This window comes from Phaenicophaeus curvirostris, chromosome 14, assembly GCF_032191515.1.
Source record: "Phaenicophaeus curvirostris isolate KB17595 chromosome 14, BPBGC_Pcur_1.0, whole genome shotgun sequence".
NCBI classification, from domain to species: domain Eukaryota; kingdom Metazoa; phylum Chordata; class Aves; order Cuculiformes; family Cuculidae; genus Phaenicophaeus; species Phaenicophaeus curvirostris.
Window position 1 is genome coordinate 5,393,683 of NC_091405.1, and position 22,447 is coordinate 5,416,129.

A 22,447-nucleotide genomic window follows, 5' to 3' on the forward strand; every position below is an offset into this window, starting at 1 on the left:
AGTTAGAATCATAGAATCACTAGGTTGGAAAAGACCCACGGGATCATCGAGTCCAACCATTCTTTGAGCCCCTCGGCGTCCCCCCCCCCCCCCGCCCCAGACCTTCCCGCCCAGGGCCACGCGCCCCCGCCACGCGCCCAAGGGCGCGTGGCGGGGGCGCGTGGCCCTGGGCGGGAAGGGGGGGGGGGCGCGTGGCGCAGACGGTCACGTGCCCCCACGCGCTTCCCGCCCCGCCGTTTCGCTTTCGTTTTCCCGCGCGCCGCCATGGAGGAGGCGGTCGAGGCGGAGCTGGTGCGGGATTACGAGCGGTATTACCGGCGCCGAGCGGCTGAGGGGAGGCTGGTACCTTGCGAGGAGGCGGCGCTGAAGGCGAGGGCGCGGTGGGAGCTGCGGCGGAGAGGAGGAAAAGGAGGTTCGCTGGGGTTGCGGGGCCCCGTCCGGCCCGGGCTGCTGGGAGCGTTGCGGCGGCTTGAGCTGCTCTGCGTCAACCTCCTGCTCCAGCCCTGGCGCCCCGAGATCCAAACCGTGAAGGTAGGGGCTGAGGGAGCTGGGGTTGTGCAGCCTGGAGAGGAGAAGGCTCTGAGGAGACCTTAGAGCAGCTTCTTGTACTGAAAGGGGCTCCAGGAAAGCTGGGGAGGAGCTCTTGGCCAGGGAGTGCAGGGAGAGGATGAGGGGGAACGGTTTCCCCTCTTTCAGCTGATATTTAGAAGAGATCTTAGGAAGGAATGTTTTCCTGTGAGGGTGGGGAGGCCTTGGCCCAGGTTGCCCAGAGCAGTGGTGGCTGCCCCATCCCTGGAGGTTTTCAAAACTAGCTTGGATGAGGCTTGGAGCCCCTGATCCATTGGGAGGTGTCCCTGCTCAGGGCAGGGGTGGAACTGGATGGGCTTTGAGGTCCCTTCCACCTGCTCTATGACTTCTATGATCCTGTCTTGTTCTTTTTTTTATTCTATGTTGCTTCTGAAGGTGTGTGTAATAATCAGTTGAGAGGCTTTGAGGTCCCTTCCAACCCAGACCATTCCGTGGTTCTGTGATAAAAAGGTACAGTGAAGGACTTGAACTCTCATTAATCTGAGTTTTAACTTTTAACTTGCCTCTAAGGAGGGATAACTTTTTACATTAGTTATCACTTTTTCTAAGTTTGATGCCAGTGTCTCCCTGGCTGCATTATTTCACCACCCTTCCCAGCTCTGGTGACCACAGCTGGGGAAGCGGGTAGGAGAACCTCCTTCCTAAGGGGAAGTGCTGCTGCTTTTTGCAGCAAGGTGGTCAAGATTACCCCTCATCCCAAGCACACTGAACAGACCTCATTGCTCAGAAGAGACAGCAATCTTCAACACACATATTTAAACAAAATCCCTCAAGGCCCTTTGTCCTTCCCCTTTGTCCTTCCTACAGCTGCATACGCTGGTGAGGGAAAGCCACTTCTTTCCTTCTTCCTGCCCTTATATCTTACCTGTAGGTTCATATTCTCTACATTCATCTCCCTAGAACAGCGCAAAGCATAAGATGTTCAGGTTTACAATTAGCAAGCTCTCATGCTTGAGGTAGCTCCAAAACCGAGCAAATTGCTGAATAATTTCTTAAGTTGTTACAAGCAGCAGCGTTTTATTCACGCCGTGTTTTGCAGACAGCTTGTGCAAAGAGAGCATGTTGTGGCAATATTTCTGCTAGAAGAGCCTCCCTTCAAAAGGTGCTTTCAAAGAAATAGCAACTTCATTTAGGGGTAGTAGAGTTACAGCAGGAGTCTGAACTGCAGAGAAAGAAAATGTTAGTCTTGTCATCGATCAGGAAATCTGATTCACAGCAACTGCATCATGTCTCTTTCTTTAGGAAAAGATTAGACTTCAGTGATTTATTCCATGAATCTGTGTTTAAAAATCTTCTGTTCTTCAGCAGAGCACAAAAGACATTGCTGAGTTTCTCTAGTTTGATTTAAATTATTTTCTTACTCTTTTCTTTTTTAATATGCGTGCTGCTAGCCAGTATCTCAGCAGGTTTAAATTGGCATAGCTCTAATGCTTGAGAGGCTGACAAAATAAAGCTGTTAAAGCCTCGCTCACCTCAATTCAAAATTCAGACTTTTAGGAACATAGCTTTTTAAAAGACTTAAATAATTTTTGAAGTACTTTTGATTTTTAAGAAGTCTTTCACTCTTCTCTCCAACCCATCCCCCATCTGTTTTTCAATGTTGCATTCTGTTTCAGACATTCACCGGTAACTTTGTCTACTATATTCAGTCTGTGCTCCCAGATGACATTGTAAAAACTGTGCTGGAGAAAATAGGTTATGTTGCAACAACAGCAACAGAGTTTTCACTTGTCAAAAAAAGAAACTATGAGGAGACAAAGCAGACTGCATTTGAAATATTCCTGGCAAGAATTGAGTGCGAAACCATCCTCCAAGTGACAGATGAAGAAAACCATGGCAGTTTGGAGAAGGCCGTACAGAAGAAAGCACAAATGCATCGGCATTATGGAGATAAGGACAAAGAGGATCTGACAGCCCAGAGAGAAGACGCTGGGAATCTAGAAAATGAAGAAAACTGTGAGACATCCTTGTGCCTTGCTACTCAACAGAAGTGCTCAGCTAACAGCAATATGTCCTTTGAAGCTGCTGGGAACCGGAAGATCAAAGATGACATCCCTCAGTTAGAAGCTGCTCAATCCTCTAACAGGCTTGGGGAACACCAAAGGCAAGTCATTAACACCGTACATTTTCCAGGCAAATGCTCAGACAGCGAGGACTTCTTGATCAAATATAGTGACATTGTCATAAGACAAACACCAATTTTCAGTGAGAATCTTTCTCCAAAAGCTTTTGAAAAAAAGCCAAGAGCCGATCTCAGTGAAGACTGCGCTTTGGCAGCCGCTGCAGAGCCAACTGCAAATGAGATCAGGCCAGTACCGCTCTCACCAGGAGCGAGCGGTCCTCCAGCCTTCGCAGTATTTGCTGACAGCTCTGGTGACAGCAAAACCACTTTGGAGTACAAAGCTCAAAAAGTCCCTGAAGGATCAATTGAAGCAGAAATTAACGACGCTATAAATTGCATAGATCCAGATCCTGCTGATGAACCCAGTGAGCTGAAGTCTCTGCCCTACAAGGACGTTGCATCTGTCCAAAACTGCAGCATCCCTAGGGAAGAGGATTGTGAGCTGTCTTTAGCCTTCACAGAACTCCAAATCAAGGACACTGAGGAAGACCTGATGTATCCAGTAGAGGAAACCGGCCAACCTGAGTCAGTACCATATGGAAGTACACATGACAGGAATGTAGGAGAATTTAATCATTCCAAAATAATACAGACACATCTGACTAATGCTCAGATGCAGAACAGAGTAGCTGCGCATACTGAGCCATCTTCAGACCTGTGCTGCACTGCTGGGAACATGGGGGATCCCATTCCTCATTCTGACAGCAGGAGACTATTGGTGGACACCCCTAACCCACACGCAGCTCCAGAGGGCTTCAGGCACATCAGAGAGCCGCCCAACCTCACCTACATCCCACTGCAGAGCATCGATGTTCACTCCACGCACCTAAGGACCAGCACGCGGCGCAGAAGGAAACTCTTGCATCCTGAACAAGACTCTTCTGAATCCAGTGAAGTAAAGGTGGAGAACCTTTAAATTCAAATTTAATTCAAAATTAAAAAGTAAATGAAATTCAAAAGTAAATGAAATCCAGGAGCCTTATGTCATTGTTGACAAAACCCAGCAAGGGTCTTTGCTGTGCCATCACAGCTGATTTTACCCATGCTTTATTTGTAATGTGCCTGCATATTTCTCCTCTCACTTGTGGCCTTTCAAGGAGATGATTAGGTTGAAACAGTTTCAAATAAAACCAAAACCACCACCAGTTTTGGACACTGAAAAAGAGAAGTAGTTGAGCAAATTCTTAAATGGCCCCTTCTCATCTGGAAACTTTGGCACTGAAAAATGAATGGTCACCATTCCAAAGTATTTGCAGCTTCCATAAATTTAAATCCATTTGATTCACCGGTCAGATTCATTCTGGCTATACTTAATACCAGACAGGTTTCTTCAGTTAGGCTACTTCTACTTCTTCCTTCCCTTTTTGCTACTACTACTTCTTCTTTCTGCATGCTTACACTTCTCCTCCAGCTTCCTCCTTCCCCCTTATTTTTTGCTTTACAGACCCACTTCTGGAGTCTTCTTCAAGTACAGCATGCTGCACAGTGACAGAAACAGGTACATGGTTCTACACTGGAAGAAGCTGTGCTCTGAGCTAATCTTGCTTCTGTTTACAGTTGAAAGTAAGTTTAGACAGTTTGATAACATTCCTTTAGGTTTGCAGAAGAAAACGGCACTGTGAATGCTTTATTTTTGTATTATGAATAACAGTTTAGATCTTACAGATGCAATAACCCGTATTACAGGTTTTATACCTGTCTCCAGTTGTTACCAAAATTGTTTTGTGGCTACAGCCACCAATTTCAGAAGCACCAAGCATCGTAATTGTTCACTGCTACCAGAAAAGGGAGATCGGCTACTGCTGCCATTCCCCTTGCCCATGTTCCTGCCACGTAAGTTGCCACCAGCTCTGGAGTTCACTGGATTTTCCCATAAGCCAGTTCATCGCACTAAAATGAAAGGGGGAAACTGCCATTCTCTGCCATTTTAGTGGCAGGCAAAAAGGTCAGAGAAGGGTCCTGGACAGCATCAGAGCCAGGATAAGGGTATCCTGTAGGTGGGAGTGCTGAGAAGGAAAGGGAGCAGGGTTGTTGAGACAGATGGAGCATTTCCCAGCAACGAAAAAGTCTCATATACAATGTCGGATTAAATTCAGAAAAGCATGCAGGCGCTGGTACTGTATTGCAGCACAATCTTCAATGCTTCTCTATACACTTATTACCTGGAAAGACAGTTTAAGTAACTTTTCCAGTATCATTTCAGTCCTAAATGTTTTGGTGTTTCGTGTATATTTAAAATATTAAATGAAATTAATTTAGTATAAATTGTTTATAATTGAATGGCAGGAAGGGGTAAAAGTCAAAGAGGAGCACATGGATTACACTGGAAGAAACTCCGGAGCTACAATGTAAAGATCTGTATTCTGAACAACTAAGTCCTGTCATCACTGGATTCTAGCAGTGTAGGAGGAACAGAACTGTGACAAAGCTAACACCAAGTGACTGAACTGCCTGCAGCTGTGGGTGGGGCTGCGAGAAACAGACACTGTGAACATGCACACACAACTCTATTCCTGTACTGGGTCTGACTGGGATGGAGGCAATTTTCTTAATAGCAGCCCCTAGGGTGGTGCATTTGGGATTTGTGGCTAAAACGGATGATAAGTCACCAGGGTTTTGGCTATCACTCAGCTGTGAGGGCACAGCATCACAGCTTTCTCTTTCCCCCTCCTCCCCTATGAGTAACTGGAAGACAGTAACTGGGACAGCTGACCTGAACTGGCCAAAGGACACCAACTTGCTAACAGTGCATCACAGTTCCACCAAGTCACAGGAACACTGGTGGAGACAGGAATGATATTATAATTAATTTTTTTTTTCTTTCCAAACAATGCCCATCAAATAAACAGTTAAACTGCATGAAATTTACTAAATATAAAATGTTCTGAGAGTCTACTGTTTGTTAAAGTTTGAGTACCTGGACTGAGAAAGAATCCTATCTTTGTGGCAGATTGGCCAGGACCAGTAAGGGTTCTGTCTGCCTTTGTAGGAAGAGCTATAATGCACTTAAAGTCATCTGGATGTTTTCATCTGAGTTTCTTACTGCTGCGCAAGCACCTTTAACTTATCTTCCTGTACAAATGTTGAGGTTTTGAGGTCTCGTACTAGGAACTGCCTTTGTATTTGCAAATTTCAGGGGTCTTGAGAGGACTGCTTTACAGTTTGATGCTTCTGAAGAGGCAGGATTTGAAAACCAGCTGAAATAAAAGATAACTCATATTAAATAGGCCTTAGGCAACAGTCCTTTGTGCAACTTCCACATGAGTAAGGCAGAACTGGGTTTAAAAACCTAATTGTAAACACAGTCATACCTGAGAAGAGGGACAAAGGAGACCGTAAGCTTTCTGACCCCACCTGCCAGTGCCCTGTGACTGCACCTCTCCTTGGCTAATTAACTTAAGTAAGAGCAACCACTTGAGCAGTGCTGCTAGCCCTCCAAGGAAGGTGATGCTTGTTTGTAATCTGTGCCTATCCTCTAGTGAGCAGTCAGCTTTAATTGTGCTACAGCTGGTCCTGATTGTCTGTGAATTGAATGGGGAGTTACTGACTGATTGGATGTCTTTCCATCATAGAGACATAAGGCCAGTTCTGTTCCCAGATTTATATGCTGCACACAGCCACTTTGAATGGCTCAGTTCTCCCCAGCCTTGGATTAGAGAAATTCTCTTTTGATCAGTGCAGACAGAGCTCAGGCAGCAGTCCTGGTAGCTGGGCAATATTCACTCCCACGACCTTTCCCCGCTGGGTCTCTTAACATTCTTATCACACACACTCCCTCACCCTGTCTGGAGCCGAGGAGCTCAAGAAGCATTGCTTGGGGTTTTTGTTGCTTTTGAATCCAAGAATGAAACCCAAATCTCAATGCTAAGACACAAGCAAATGACAAAACCAAAAGCACAAATAGAAAGCGTGCAGATTAAATGGGAGGGAGGGCAATTTGCCTCAGAATTATAAATGATAGCCTAAAAAAAAACAGTCCCTGAGACAAAGCCTATTTGAGAGGGACTGGCAAAGGTGTGCAAAGCACTGATGAAGGTGCCGGTCTCTACTGTTCAGCACCATCTCCACACAAAAAGACAATTTCTGAAACACTGCTTTATCATTTTTTCCCTCCCTTGTTTCTAAACACTGGGAGGATGCTCCACTGCCACAGCTAAAGGTCCCACCCCCTGGAAATTAATCAGCACAGCTCTTTGAGATAGCCAATGAAATCCCACAAGGCTCATTTCACAGCATTACGTAGTTCCACAGACATAAAAAGAACAAAAAGTGTATTAGAATAATGCTGATTGCCCTTTTTTCCCCTCCCCTTATCAACTGAGAGATTTGAAGAAACAAAAGCAAATTCTAGGCTTAAAACCAGCTATTTTTATGTACACATCTACAGCAGACTGCAAACATTTTACATTTATGACACATGAGAAGTGGCCTGTTTGGCTTTGTTCCCAGTTTTCATTAAATACCCCAAATTTTCTATGCAGAAAAATTAACAGCAAAAAATAAAATAAAAGTTCCCTGTAACCACTGTATCTGTATTTTTAATAAATAAATTACATAAATTATTCCTTTACAGTTCATTGTAACTATGAGTATCAACAACCCACACCCAAACTACTGTTCTGATATAATTAAGAAAAAAAAATCTGACAAAAAAGCAAACATTGCTTCCAAAAGCTGAAAGAGAACAGTGATTCTTTTGTGCTGTAAAATTCTCTGTTGAAAACAATTCAGTGCCCTTTACTGCACTATGTGCAAAACATACATCTTTGCCTTCTACAATCCATGATGAAATTAGAATTAAAAAAAAACAGCAGAGGACTGAACTTGACATTTATAGAGCTATTCCCCAAGAAACAGTTCTTTTGGTCCCTTACAGAAGAAGAAGCTTTGAAAGTTTAACAGCAAGTTTCAAGAGTGACTACTGTCCCCCTACAAATCGGCTTCACTAAGGAATATAATTACTTAACACAAAATCTTATTTTCAAGCCAGAATTCTAAAGCTTTACAACAGAACAATAGAACTGAGTTCACAAGCTTTACTATGTCCCCCAAACTAAACAGAAAAATGTGCAGGCAGAACAGCTGCTTTAAAAGGATTATCTTAAAGACAACATTCAAGAGGGTAGAGCAGAATTCATGAACAATTCAACACTTAACTAACAAGTGCAAGAATGAAACCCCCACTATGTTCCTCCACTCTCCAAGTACCTGTAAATCACAATAAATGATCAAGATATAAACCCAAAAAAAGTCTGTCTCCATTTAAAAAAAAAGTAGAATCAAAGAATCAAGAACAGTTAAGAAATAAATTAATTATATTTTTTTTATAACCATGGGAAAGGAACAACAAGTACTGTTCAGCGCACTCTGTATTTTCACTAGACCTGAACTCAGCCATGGTCTGGCCAGTGATTTCATGAACACTAGAGACAAATAAGCCCTTTTAAAAACCTGGCTTTAAAAAAAAAAGCTTCGGGGTCATTCTGCAATCACTTATGGAAACTGTTACTCTTTTACTTTCCACTGAATTCAGTGGGACTCTGCACAGTTATCTTCAGAACTGGAAGATACTGTGATTTCATGTAACGCAGAATATACTTACTGAATTCAATGAAACTGCACCAGTGCAGGTAGGAGTCAAGCGAGACGGCCCTACTTCAACCTGCTACAACCTATTGAACAAAGCTACTTTTACAGAATGCACCTTCCTTGCTTCCTCTGAAAACAGAAGAGGGCATCCTACCTCTTGCTTGGAATTATTTCTTTCAGATGACAGAAACAGGGCTGTCTTGGGGAATAAAATAAGAAACAGAGGTTACTTATAGGGAGCAGCAGTGAGATGACGCAGTAAAGCTGTTGGACAACCTAGAAAGGGAATTGGCTTATACTGTTTACAAGTTGTTTCTAAACATTCTATAGCAGTAAGTTCCCAACAACTAAAAATACTCAAAAATGCCCCCAAATCAGAGTTTATAAATGTGATTTTTTAAAATACAACGATCACAGACTTCTATAAATGGTGTTGCATATTATATGGGTTTAGTATTTGGTCCCGGTTTTCTTCATACTTCTCTATCATTTTCTGCATGTCGTGGTCAGCTCCAATAACCTTAGAAAGAAGAACACGAACGTTAGAAACAATCAAAACCATAAAACGTGGTTGCTTTTGAGCAGAACAGAACAGGACTACGACTGCAGCCAAAGCAATATTCTCCTGGAGATCTTCCCGACCAGCTCTCTGCTCAGAATCTGGCATTCATTGTGAAGCTACACGTCTGACCCTGCAGTCGCAGTGAGCAGACCCCAAATTCCACCAACAGAAAGGAGACCAGACTTTTATGCTATACACTACAGATAGCTGTAAACATTCTTCTGAGGTTTCCCTTCTCCAGAAGTTATTAGAAAAGCAGATTTATTTACTTTTACCACTAAATAACACTCTTAATGTTTAAATAGTACAATCCTCCATATGCTTAATTGGTTATAACTAAAACAATACTCACAAGCACGGGGCAGGAAACTTTAAACAGTGTGTGTTTAATGAGCCACTCTTCGTAGAGCTGATGAATAGCTTCTAAATATTCCTAAAAAAAGAGGCATTCGAGTAACACACATGCCCAGGGATGAAACATGGGTTGCAATTGTTATATATTTGGTAAGTAGACAGGCTGAGAGAGTTGGGGTTGTTGAGCCTGGAAAAGAGAAGGTTCCAGGGAGACCTTAGAGCAGCTTCCAGTACTGGAAGAGGCTTCAGGAAAGCTGGGGAGGGACTTTTTAGGAGGGCATGTAGTGATAGGATGAAGAGGAATGGCTATAAATTGGAAGGGGAAAGAATTATATTAGACATTAGGAAGAAATTCTTCATGATGAGGGTGGGGAGGCCCTGGCCCAGGTTGCCCAGAGCAGTGGTGGCTGCCCCATCCCTGGAGGTGTTCAAGGCCAGGTTGGATGGGGCTTGGAGCCCCTGATCCAGTGGGAGGTGTCCCTGCCCATGGCAGGAGGGAAGTGGAACTGGATGGGCTTTAAGGTCCCTTCCAACCCAAACCATTCTCTGATTCTATGTAGTTACTATGTAGAATTATTCTATATTCTATTCTATGTAGAACTACATTAAAAAAAAAAAAGCACCAGATATTTCCACTAACAGAAATTGAAAGCATCAGAGGTTTCTCAGGAAAATTAATTCACAGTACAAGGTTTTACTTCATGAAAAGCCTCAAAGACACTGAGCTTACAGGACTAGAAGGCACTCAGCTCCATTTAGGATAAAGAATGAAGTTTCCCTCACATAGGTGTGATCTGGCCCAAGATTTTACAGAGAAAAATACAACAATGAGAAGTAGGGATAAAGAGAGTTAAGTGCAAAGATGATGTATTGAAGGCGCTTTCTGTGTCAATACATTTCCCCAAAATTCCGTTTACTTTCTCCTAACTCTGACTCAATTCCCTCTAAAAGCATTCTGTCTGTCATCAACTATTGGGTTTTTCATGGAGACTACTTAACATTTTTCATCACTTCCCTCCCCCTCTCCATAGAGCTGCGATGTTACACAATGTCCCTTCACATCCACTATAGCGAGGATTTTTTTCTCCAAGGCAAAAGTCCACATGGCCCAAAATTCATCTCTCTGCATATATCTCCAACTGACAATTGTTTCTACTGAACCACTCAACAGTAGAGACACCTTTGAGGAACCCACGATGCCTTCTGTAACTACAGTTATTTCTGGTTGGGCTTTCTTTATGAGAAAAGCTGTTTAATGAAGGGCCACTCTGTAAACTCTGACACAGAAAGTGATCATTCCATTGCCACAGTTTATTTTTAAGCAGATTCCCATGCTAACAAATTTGAAGAAGCTGCTTGTTCAAGAAACAAGCAAAGATGCATAAATGTCCTGGTAATGGCAGACAGCAGAAAGTGCTCATGTAAATCTTCAGCACCTGCATGCACAGGTATTTGTGCTTCAACCGGGTGCCTTTATGCAGTTTAATGATACAAAAGCAATTGCTTTTTTACATCCTAAAGATTAACAGTTGATGAATACTCCACCTAAGCAATCAGCTCTAGTACTCTGATTACTAAAACATGACACTTGAGAAAGTCAGTGCACATTATAAATCGTTTTTATGAAATAAATCAAAATTAATTACTGAAGTTTCAGTCTGCAATTCAAACAGCTGCACCACATTTTGGCAATACACTGAGGATAGGATTTTAGTATTTACATTGGAATCATTATGGTTTCAAAGTTCCTTGTAACCACGTGTATTAAAAGAATTCCTTACCAGAGGAATGATCTTTTCCTCTTCTCTGCATCTTCTCTTTAACCGTTCATAACAAACTTCAGGAGAAGTCTGCAGATAAACTGCCAAAACAAGAAGTATATTAGTTATATTCAAGTATCAGCTTTAAAAACAAAGAAGAAACTTATTTCACCAACTGTAGAAGGAAAAAATCCTGACTCAGGTCCCACCACTGAACCTCTCCTGGGGTGTTACTGTTAAATCAACCCATGAACCACCCAGGAATTTGTGCTGTCCAATGCTACACATGGCAACCACTTACCACATTGAACAACGTGGTTATTTATGACCCAAAAAAAAAAAAAAGAATTATTTTTCCTCCCAGCAAGGAAACCCACACACAACACACCCCTCCAGATCCCATCAGAATTTTACCTATCAAATCAACCGAAACGTCAGCGTTGTTTTGGATCCAGTCAAACCATTCCGTTAGGACAACGTAATCCACTTCTGGCATTTTTCCACTGAATGAACATAAAAGCCATCACTCACTGAACAGCAAGCACAGATCAATTCTAAATTCATGAGGTTTCCACCTGACTAGAATCATTCCAAATTTACTCTAGTATATGTGAATTGAAAACAAGACCAATATTACACCCATCCAAATCCAGGGCCTCATAAAGCATCCCTGATACAATAGAGGGACCTAATCTTTTCCTTTAGGAAAAAAAAAGTACTTAACATAAAGTTTCTATTATAAACAGTTACAAATATTATTTTTCCCACTACAGCTGAGAAATAATTACCTGGTGTCTAGAAAGAAAAACAATGCCACGTTGTCATTTATACAGTAACAGTGTATTTATACAGCATTAGTGTCAATCGTATTTATTGCTCAAGTTCTTTAAATCAGGATCATTTCAAGCATATCTGAGCTACCGCAATGTACATCACCAAAAAGGCTTGATTTACTGAGCAGCACTGACAATTCATTACCTAAGCCACAGTAAAGAGCAGTGCAAAAATAAAGACACCACGTAAATAAAATTCACTCTCACTGTAAGAAATATTTGCGGAAAGAGGACTGAAGCATTCAACATGCTTCATTCAAACTGTACTCAGAAAGCACAGACAATATTGGAGACAACTGCCCCGAAGTTATCTCAGTAAAAATAATAAAACATCAAACTACTTATGTAAAAGGGAGTCAGTAGATGTCATATTAAGAACCATGTATTATGGTTTTACTAATACTGGAAGTGTCATTAATTTCCATACTCCTAAACAGTCATATATTACTAGTTTTACGCTATTCTGTCTTCAAAACTGGCGATAGTAACACAATACTCCACACACTTTCCTAAATGCTTCTGCCACAGAAATAAAAGAAAGTGATGGGGTTCAGGAGCTCCTGTCTGCTCCAGCTAAATAATTAAGACCAGTTGCAACTCTTTAAATGCTGATGAAGGAAAAGTTTCCACAGATTTCTCAACCGTTCCCCTGACAATGTGCTCTGACCCCTGGCAAAACTGAATAAAGATAACCCAGAAGGATATTTCCACTTAACTACACCCAGTACTGGCTACCACCTCTCTTCTTTATCTGCCATCCAGCTGAGTATCTTGCCTCCCAAAGCACCCAAGAAACAGGATAACACCATTCACTGCTGTTCTTCTAATCTATCAATAAGTGTATGTGCCATAAAAAGGCACTAAGAGGTGTCTTCACCTCCAAAGTTTGCTGCCATTTGACTCCTACCAAGTAAAGCTGAACGTGAATGGAATGAGCTTTACATCATAAATAACTTAAGAGTGCAGATGGGAGTTGCTCGTGCTTACCCTGTACAGTACCATGCATACTCACGTGCACACTTTAAGATTCTTGAACAGTTTTAAACCTAACATGAGCGTGTCTTTCAGAGCTAAACTCGATGCGCAATCACGGTAAGAACCTGGACATGCATGCATAGCTGTGTGTGCTGGAGAAGCTCACAGCAATTGCTCACAATTTAAGCCTCTTCCATCATCGTTGTAAATCTGACTATTCCTCTCTCTGGAAAATAGCCTGCAAAGCCAAAACACAAATACTGAGTGACACTGGATCAAAGAAGAGCTGGTATTCCTGATACTCCCACAGCTCTTCAACCCTTGCTTATAAACTAACTGTTCTCCTAAAGGAGATGAGCTTGTGTAGACCAGAGATAACAAGGGATTCTCCAGTGCCTTTGAGACTGGGATGTTAAACAACACCTTCTTTTACAGAAAAGGAAGCAGAAAAACTCTGCTCTGTGCAGCATGCTCACCCCACTCACTCTGACACTTGTTTGGAATTAAGAAGTTCCATTTCATTTTTGGGTACTTTTAATAGGAAAACTTATTAGCACACTCTCACCCTTTGTACCAAACCATCAACCCAAAGGCTGATGCAACATAAGTAACCTCCTCCTAGCCCGACACATCCCCTTTCAGCGTGTCCCTTCAGTGGATTTTCCTGTCACATTACAACACCAAGTTCTGCACTTAAGAACAGTCATTCATTAAAGTCTCCCCACCCCCCTCGATAAATACATAACTTCAGACTGACGAGAATGCCATTGTTTGGGGAGCAGGGGGAACTGTTACACAGCACAATTACCAGATTAGTTTAACATCACACGCTGTTAGTCACTGACTTTATATTTTTGTCCAAAGTTTTCATTATTCTTTCTTTCGTTGTTTTTTTTGAAGTTAGTTAGTTAAGGTTAGTTTCTGAAATACTGAGGTGGGTAAACAAACCTGTGGTTACCAAGATGATTTTCCCTACACCATACTAGGGGCTCTCTGCGCTACAATACTCCCTCCTCAGGTGGGATTCCACGTGCTTTCAGACCCCGAAATGGACTTTGTTTCTATTGCAGTTGTGGTCACTGCTATTTCTGTACACCTGTTATCATCCAGTCTTCTGTTATCATCGTTATCAACCTGTTATCATCGTTATCAACCTGTTATCATCGCAGGTCTTATAAGGAGCAGCTGAGAGAGCTGGGGGTGTTTAGCCTGGAGAAGAGGAGGCTGAGGGGAGACCTCATTGCTCTCTCCAACTACCTGAAAGGAGGTTGTGGAGAGGAGAGTGCTGGCCTCTTCTCCCAAGGGACAGGGGACAGGACGAGAGGGAATGGCCTCAAGCTCCACCAGGGGAGGTTCAGGCTGGACATTAGGAAAAAATTCCTCACAGAAAGGGTCATTGGGCACTGGAACAGCTGCCCAGGGAGGGGGTTGAGTCACCTTCCCTGGAGGTGTTTAAGGGACGGGTGGATGAGGTGCTGAGGGACATGGTTTAGTGATTGATGGGAATGGTTGGACTCGATGATCCGGTGGGTCTCTTCCAACCTGGTTATTCTATGATTCTCTTTCCTCTAAGCAGAAGTACTCAGTTTTGAGATAAGTCTAGATGATCCCTAAAGAACTGTGACACATATGGACAGGGCAGGGATCAAACCACATGGAGTAAAGCTATGGAACTGCTTCCCATGTGCATCCTGGAAACTAAAGGGTCACACAAGCTTAGGACCCAAAGAGATTCCCTGTGGGTCACTCAGCTCCAAGAAACCACTGTTGAAGGAGGAAATGCTGAATGTGTACAGTGCTGGGTCTTACACTCTTTGCAAGAACTTTCAACAGCCCTGGAGAGGATATGAGGAGGTAAAAATATTACAAAATTAATACATAGACTTGAAACAAGCAGAGTTGGCCTCATAGCGACAAAGTTGTCAGTCCTTGGGACAAAAGCACTTTGTCTAAAATGAAAAAAGTCAGTAATTAAAAACAAGAAAGACATTTTAGTACATTTCCATTGTATAAAGACTGCAATAAACGTTTGCCTCACATCTTAGGGCGTCTCTCAACTGTCACAGCAGTCCCAGACTGGGCGCTTATGTAGCATGGATGCCACCTTGTGGCATGCAGCCCTTCTCCCTGCAGACAGGGGCGCAGATGGGGTTTGTCCCTTAAAACCACTGAAAAACTCACTAAAACAATGATGTCACATGCACTTCTCAACAGAACGTCAGCTTCTAAACAAAACAAACAAACCCAAATCAGTGCCAATTACTGCATTATTCTTGTTACCACGGAATGGATGTGTTACACATCACCCACATGATAAATGCTTTTTCTACCTCAGCCCACAATCTAATCTCCTCAGAACAAAATGACACAGGTTAGGCCTGATTGGGGTCTGCATCCCTGGAGGGGTTCAGAAAACATGTAGATGTGGCACTTCATGGTTCAGCAGGCACGGTGGTGTTGGAGCAATGGCTGGACTGGATGAGCCTTGAAATCTTTTCAAACCTTAATGATTCTATGATTCTACTATTGCTCTACCTCTGGCCCAGGCACACCAAGGGTGGGGACCCCATTTCGTAAGCAATGTTTAGAGACAAACAGCTTGTTCTTTCTTTACTCAACTAGTCCACACAGGTTTGCAGTCTACTTCGATCCCATGAATCCTGATTCTGATCAAGTGACTCGAGTTCCCGCTTGCAAGAAAGGCCAATCCTGGATGCCAGGCTGGATAACGCTATCTCGTTCCCTCCCTCCTACAGTGTTAGTGTCCGATATCCTCATGGGTTGTTACCCGTTCGGTATGTGTTTGCTTTGATAAGCAAGACTATTGTATTCAGCTGGAGAGCAGATAACTTCAATAAATCCTGTTCTGAATAATATGTTCTAAGCACACACAAGCACTTCTGAAAAAGGCTCTCACCTAGCCACGTCCTACAGGTTTCACTCTGCCAGGGGGCAGCACATCCCATAGAAAGCACACTACCACTCCGACACAGAGCAGATTTCACAGACCACCGAGATGCAAATTATCACAGAAATTGCCACAGATGAAGATATGTATCTTTTTTAATCGAATTAAGCCAAGAAAGCAAAGTAGAAAATAATATCCCTTACCTGCGATACAAATTTTCTACAAAAATGTATTTTGCACTGTGAATCGATCGCTCCATCATTCTCACCGGGGAAATCTACAACACAAAACCTGACAGTCACTGTCTAGTTTGCATTTTCCAGCAGGCTGGTTTCTTTTCAAGTTCATATTGCATATCACGTCCTTTACATAATGGTTTCAGTTCTTCCAGATGTTTTGATAAACAAATTTACTGGGAGGGTGGGAACCACAAAAAATGAATATTTTTAATCTTACTTATGGTTGCTGCATTATGAAACACCTACAGAAGTGATCCGTTATTCATATGCAGGTTTCAAAGCATTCAACTGAGCAGCTGAAGTTAACTGGGAGGACAAAAAAGCAGCAATCCACTCAGGATTTACAGAGCAACAGCAACAGCTGCTCCCTGAATTGTTGCCAGTTTCAGGTGCATTTCTGTGTCGACAGCACAGGTCTAGCATTGGAAAAACAAGAAAACAGAACTTTTAAAAGAAATAATAAGAACTGATTAGAACTAATTAGTACCAGCCTTACTCAGCAATTCGTTTTGGAGAAGAGATTCTCGGACGCTCTCTGGCCCTGCAGAGCCAGGCGGCCCTGGCAGAGCTCTCTCTAACTAGTTATTCTGCACATTAATGACCACAGAAGCAATAATTGCTCCAGCAAGGCTCAAATGGAAGATGACAGCAAAGCTGAGACTGAAATGTAGGCTGATCCTCAGGAATTTCTGAAGGACCTTTTTCTGCAACAGAATGAGGTTTCTATCATCTTGGAAAACTTCTCTTCCAAAAACCTAATGATTATATGTGCGGTACCACTATCAACTGTGATACTTCCTAAAGTCTGCCCCAAACACAGGCTCAGAAAAGACAATGCAAGAAGAATCATTAACATACAAGCCTGCCACCCAAGATCTCATCTTGCGATCAGGGAATGAAAGACAGCTCAGAAGGTATCAAAAGCATTTGAAGGAAAGAAAAATGAACAGATCTTGATAAAAAGGTAGAATATGTGACTCAAGACAGAAAAAGGAAAAATATATGATAAAAAGGATGCAAAACACCTGAAAAGAAGCAAAAGACAATATTAGTAGAAATATTTTGGATAAACACGAGCAGCAATGGCTAAGTTTGTGCTAAGCAGCCTGGAGCAGCAGAATGAATACCAACAGCATCCTTAAGATTACCTAGAGCTTCCCAAAGGTTTGAAACATCTACATTTACCTAGAGACCAATTGCAGACACGGCACTGACAGTGGTGATGAAGATTCACATGCGAGTCCAGCTCATAACAACGGCGTAAAAGAAAGCAAGATTAGTTTTGGGAAGAAACAGTTCTGAGCAGCAGAAACTTTTGCCCCTCCTGGGGTACATGTTGAGCGTATCAACAATGTCTTTGCATTATAAAAATTCACACTCACTAAAGAATGCAAACAACATCTTAACCTATGTATACAAGGTTAGAAATATTTATTTCTCATAGCTGCATCTAACTCTTTTTTTTAAATTAAGATAAAAACAAGTTTAATTACCATTGGTCTGGTATGTTGCTCCAGCATTGTAAGCTGTACGTAAGTCTGTAATGTTATCCCCCACCTTGATGCATCTTGGTACATTAAGCCCTGGGGTTAGAGATGGAAGAAAGAGACGGTTTTGTTAGGTCAAATGGCAAAAAAGCGAAGTTGGGTATTTCGTAAGCTTTCGCACTACACCAGAATTGCTATGGGAAGGGCACTAAAACCACTGACACCAAGCCTGACAAGAAGTAAACAATCATTTGCTCTCCACAAAACAGATGTAAGAATTACAGTCCCGGTCTGCACTGACACTAAGTTGGGCACTTGGAATGCTTGTTGAAGTCAATAGGAATTAGTCACTCTGCACCTGGAACACTCAGGACCAAGGCACAGCTCATTTCAGACAGCTCAACTATGCTCAGTAATTAAAAAAGAAATTATCTGCTACTCTATTTCTATTTGATAGACTCTCAGTATTCCCATTCGGAGTGCACAGACCGTTGTGGCGACGTGCAACACAGCCACACATGCCCCATCCCTTCCCTACTACTAAGAAAGTAAAACATAAGCAACTCTTAGTAGGGAGGATTTCCTTTTCCAGAGGATCTATGTTAGTAGTAACGGCATCACATACACATCTGGGCTGTAACGACAGCACTGTGCTGACAGCAAATTCCACATGGGCTTGAGCACAGATACCCATCTCAGCCAGCAGCGAGATTGTTGCAGTGGAGGTGATTATACAAGCAGGTAAGACTGACACGAGAAAGCACTTCAACCAGCCCAGCAAACGCCCGTCTGCAGATGTCAGCAGAGCCCTCGGTCTGTCTCTGAGCACGGCTGTGACAAAGGGGGGTTCCAAGAACAATGACTACCCAAGAGACAACAGAAGCTCTCAGCAGCTCACAGGACTGAATTTCCTTATCTTCAGCAAACAATATTAACCGACCAGATACACCCCTCACTTTCTGCGCTAATACAATAGCAAAGACATTCTTCCTGTCTTTCAAAGAGGCAGAAGCAGATTTAAAAACAACTGTCACACTCAGGGGTTACCTTTCTGTGACTTTCTTTAGCTCATACCCAGTGAAAGACCCAGTCCTTGCCAAAACCCCATTTTATACACAATGTTCCTATTATGTGCATGTCTTGATCAGAGTAAAAGATCTATTGCATTATAGAGCTTTATTTTTTGCTACGTGAGATCACGACCACACCTTTTCTAACAGTTTTTTTGAGCGGCACGCAGCCCTCATGCACGTTTCCAGAAGAACAAGTAGCTGCAACTGTAGAATTAATTTCTGCCACTTACCAGGATATTGTGACCATGAACATTCCTCCACTTCGACACCGGCTCTGTCAAAACCTTGTTAAAAAGAATTACTCCGTTAAATATGTCTTGCATTCAAAATACTTAATTTGACCCTACGAGTCTAAGCTATTTTTAATGAATACTCATTCAGTAAGTCAGAGTATTCGGGACTGATACAGGCGAGCTCGCCCCTCTTCTGAAAACAACACTGAATCCTGCAATACAAAAGACAACAATGACCACTGCTGAAAAATAGAGAAATATAATTACAAAGCTTTTTTTTTTTTTTTTTTCATTTTTAAACTGCCAAAACCAAAACACTGCATCAATTGCCTAACTAGCTTGGCTATAATTTCACATTTTTGAGTCAAAAGCAGCACCATGCAAAGGAAAGAATGGCTTAATGAGAACTGATTGCACTTCAACGACCTGCTCAATCCCTCACAAATTACTTTCTCAGACAGTAACACTTGTCAGCAGAAAGTATCTCAAGTTTTCATATTATCATTGTAATCTAACAAACCAAATGTATTCAAAACTTGCACAATATTAATCAGAAAAGCTTCTCCCTCAAACAGGCAGCCACATGGGAGACTTTAGTTGGTAAAGCCGGGTCTATAACTCCAATGACACTGCAGAGCCAGGCCTAAGAGAACCTGATAAACCTGGGAAGTTAACCAGCTTTGTAAATAGTGTTGCATTACGTGCAAATTAAAGTTTGTATCCTTTGGGTTCAGTTATTAACTCCATAAGGATCATTCCTGTTAAATTACCACACAACATCTGGTAACCCAGCGTTTCTATGAGGAATCCTACCACACAGCAAATGTGTTCCCAGGTCTGCTGAGAGAAGTGTTAATATCTGCTGTACACAGAAGCAATTGCTCACTGACATTTGATTGCTGATGTGTTTAAAACACAGTAAGCCTGCCCTTCCTCTCCTCTTGTCCTAATCAACTCTAAATCAAATCCACACCAGCCTACGAAATCCCCAGAAACAATTCTGACAGATGTTTTGCTTTTCAGAAAGCATTTGCCGGGACCTCAGTTACATGACAGCAGTATTTCCGTGTCATTACTTCTTTGCCTTTACTTTGCTTATCACAAGATTTAAGTTACAACAACAGCAAACAGGCCCGAACATGCCCAGCTCACCAGGTCTGCGGTTCTCTTCAGAGGTACAAATTCTCACCCATATGTTTCACTCAGGTTTCAGCCTCCATTACTACATTACATATGATTTAAACTTCTTTTCCACAATCTGACTATAAACAGCTGGGGCAAAAGAGGGTCGAATATAGAATCATAGAATCACCAGGTTGGATAAGACCCATCGGATCATCGAGTCAAACCATTCCTATCAAACACTAAATCATGTCTCTCAGCACCTCATCCACCCGTCCCTTAAACCCCTCCAAGGAAGGTGACTCAACCCTCTCCCTGGGCAGCTGTTCCAGTGCCCAATAACCCTCTCCGTGAAATATTTTTTCCTAATGTTCAGCCCAAACCTCCCCTGGTGGAGCTTAAGGCCCGAACATGTTCTCTCATTCTGTCCCCTGTCACAGCTCCCTCCTCTCCACAACCTCCTTTCAGGTAGTTGGAGAAAGCAATGAGGTCTCCCCTCAGCCTCCTCTTCTCCAGGCTAAACACCCCCAGCTCTCTCAGCCGTTCCTCATAAGGCCTGTTCTCCAGCCCCCTCACCAGCTTCGTTGCTCTTCTCTGGACTCGCTCCAGAGCCTCAACATCCTTCTTGTGGTGAGGGGCCCAGAACTGAACACAGGATTCGAGGAGCGGTCTCACCAGTGCCGAGTCCAGAGGGAGAATAACCTCCCTGGACCTGCTGGCCACGCCGTTTCTGATCCAAGCCAAGATGCCATTGGCCTTCTTGGCCACCTGGGCCACTGCTGGCTCATGTTCAGTCGCTGTCAACCAACACCCCCAGGTCCCTCTCCTCCAGGCAGTTTCCAGCCAGACTTCTCCTAGTCTGTAGCTGCTCAGGGTTGTTGTGGCCCAAGTTCATGACTCGGAACTGGGCCTTGTTAATCTCCTGCCATTGAATACGAGCACTAGGTGAGTGCAGTGGCTCACAGCCTGCTGCTCCTTTCTCATGAGCCTACAAAAGGACAACACTTGTGACCTGCCAATTCTGCCAAGACAAGCAACTGCCTCACGCTGTGAAGAAAGAAACGTACATCCCGTACCTCAATGCTGGTCGTTTGTGCAAAATAATCCAGGCATGTTGTTTTTCCACTTGCAATGTTCCCCTCGATACATATCTGATGAAAAACAGTATCACTTTTAAAACCGTAGCAGTAAAAACACGTACAAATATACTCTTGCCATAGCAAGTACAGTTTTCCTACAATGGAAATACCAGATTATTTGACAGGCTGACACTGGGGATCAGTTTGGATTTTGTGACTCCTCACAGACCAACACTTTTTCACTCCTGGCTACTCATAAGCCACCCCTCACTCTCCCAGGCAAAGGGCAGCCTTCGTCCTGGTCCCTGCTGCACTCAGCTGTCCCTGTGCTTCCACAGCCCCCAGGAGCTCCACAGGGTCCCTATTGGGCTGCCACTCCTCCTCCTGCACCGCACTGCCTGCCCACAACTCCCCCTCGGAGACTTCCACTTGGCTTTCACCCTAAAATAAATGCCAACTGAAGAAATAACTTCAATATCTATTAAAAAGATCGATTAAACCATAAGATACATTAATTTTTTTTTACGTTTGGAAACTTGCCCAATTACAATAAAGAAAGGGAATTTTGTTTTAGCTGCCTCTATAATTTATAGCTTAAAGTAATTGGAATTCAAATACAAAAAAAACCCACCACACAGCTAAGACTGTAGAGGACAACTGCAATGCACCAGTGGCACCAAACTGACATACAATCTGCACAAATCCCTCATGACTTTAAACCAGCAAAGCTCAAGTTTGCACCCAGCGAGACCCAGTAACGGATCTGCCACCCAGACACCACTCGGCCAACCAACAGCGTCCAGTAGATGCCAACACACATACGCTCAGACCGGAATAAAATAAAAGGTTGCACATTTTACATAGTTTTCTGAATAACATGCAAATACTTACAACTGTTTTTCTATTATCCTCTTTTATTTGATGTTTATCTGTAACAGAAATAAGCAGGAGTTACAAGCCAGAAGGAGATCTTCCTAATTTAAGTTACAGTGAGCCCCCTCCTGTGAACCCTTCTGGAAAGTCTTTAGTTTCTCCATAGCCTAACCCAAATATTTGCTACATTACCAGTCTTTTAAGTTTTTAAGCAATAGTTGGGTCACGTCACAGACACATTGTGGCATATACTGAAAGCTTTTAGCTCTCCACTGTTCTTGACAGCACAAGGACTCCAAAGATGAGCACCCACACCCCTCCAGCAGGTTCCCCGTACACTCACTGCTCCTCAGCTAGCTCCCATCGGGGAAAAAGTGACTTTGGGGAAGGCCAGTAACAGTGCAATGTCCACCGACTTCACAGGCCTCGCTCCACAGCCTAGTGAAGGTGGAGATTTTAGGACACGGAATTCAAATGTGCCACACAGAATCATAGAATGGTTTGGGTTAGAAAGAACCTCAAAGTCCATCCAGCTCCAAGCCCCCTGCCCTGGGCAGGGACACCTCCCACTGGGTCAGGGGCTTCAAGCACCATCCAACCTGGCCCTGAACACCTCCAGGGATGGGGCAGCCGCTGCTTCTCTGAGCAAG

The 22,447-nt window shown here is 43.0% G+C and overlaps 2 protein-coding genes across 2 annotated transcripts; one reads left to right on the top strand and one right to left on the bottom strand.

Annotated features, from left to right (window-relative positions):
• The first annotated feature begins 264 nt into the window (after positions 1–264).
• On the top strand, positions 265–6,585 carry LOC138726631 (uncharacterized). Its single transcript, XM_069868545.1, has 2 exons — positions 265–531; positions 2,205–6,585. The coding sequence occupies exons 1-2, from the start codon at positions 265–267 to the stop codon at positions 3,624–3,626; spliced, it is 1,689 nt and encodes a 562-aa protein (XP_069724646.1). The 3' UTR covers positions 3,627–6,585.
• Positions 6,586–7,254: 669 nt separating this feature from the next.
• On the bottom strand, positions 7,255–20,996 carry TK2 (thymidine kinase 2). The gene is made up of 8 exons (XM_069868547.1): positions 20,922–20,996; positions 18,721–18,774; positions 17,424–17,513; positions 15,895–15,968; positions 11,390–11,478; positions 10,997–11,076; positions 9,214–9,294; positions 7,255–8,819 (listed from the first exon to the last, which is right to left on the bottom strand). Exons 3-8 carry the CDS (start codon positions 17,505–17,507, stop codon positions 8,721–8,723), a joined length of 507 nt encoding a protein of 168 aa, XP_069724648.1. The 5' UTR covers positions 17,508–17,513; positions 18,721–18,774; positions 20,922–20,996; the 3' UTR covers positions 7,255–8,720.
• Between the last annotated feature and the right edge of the window lie 1,451 nt (positions 20,997–22,447).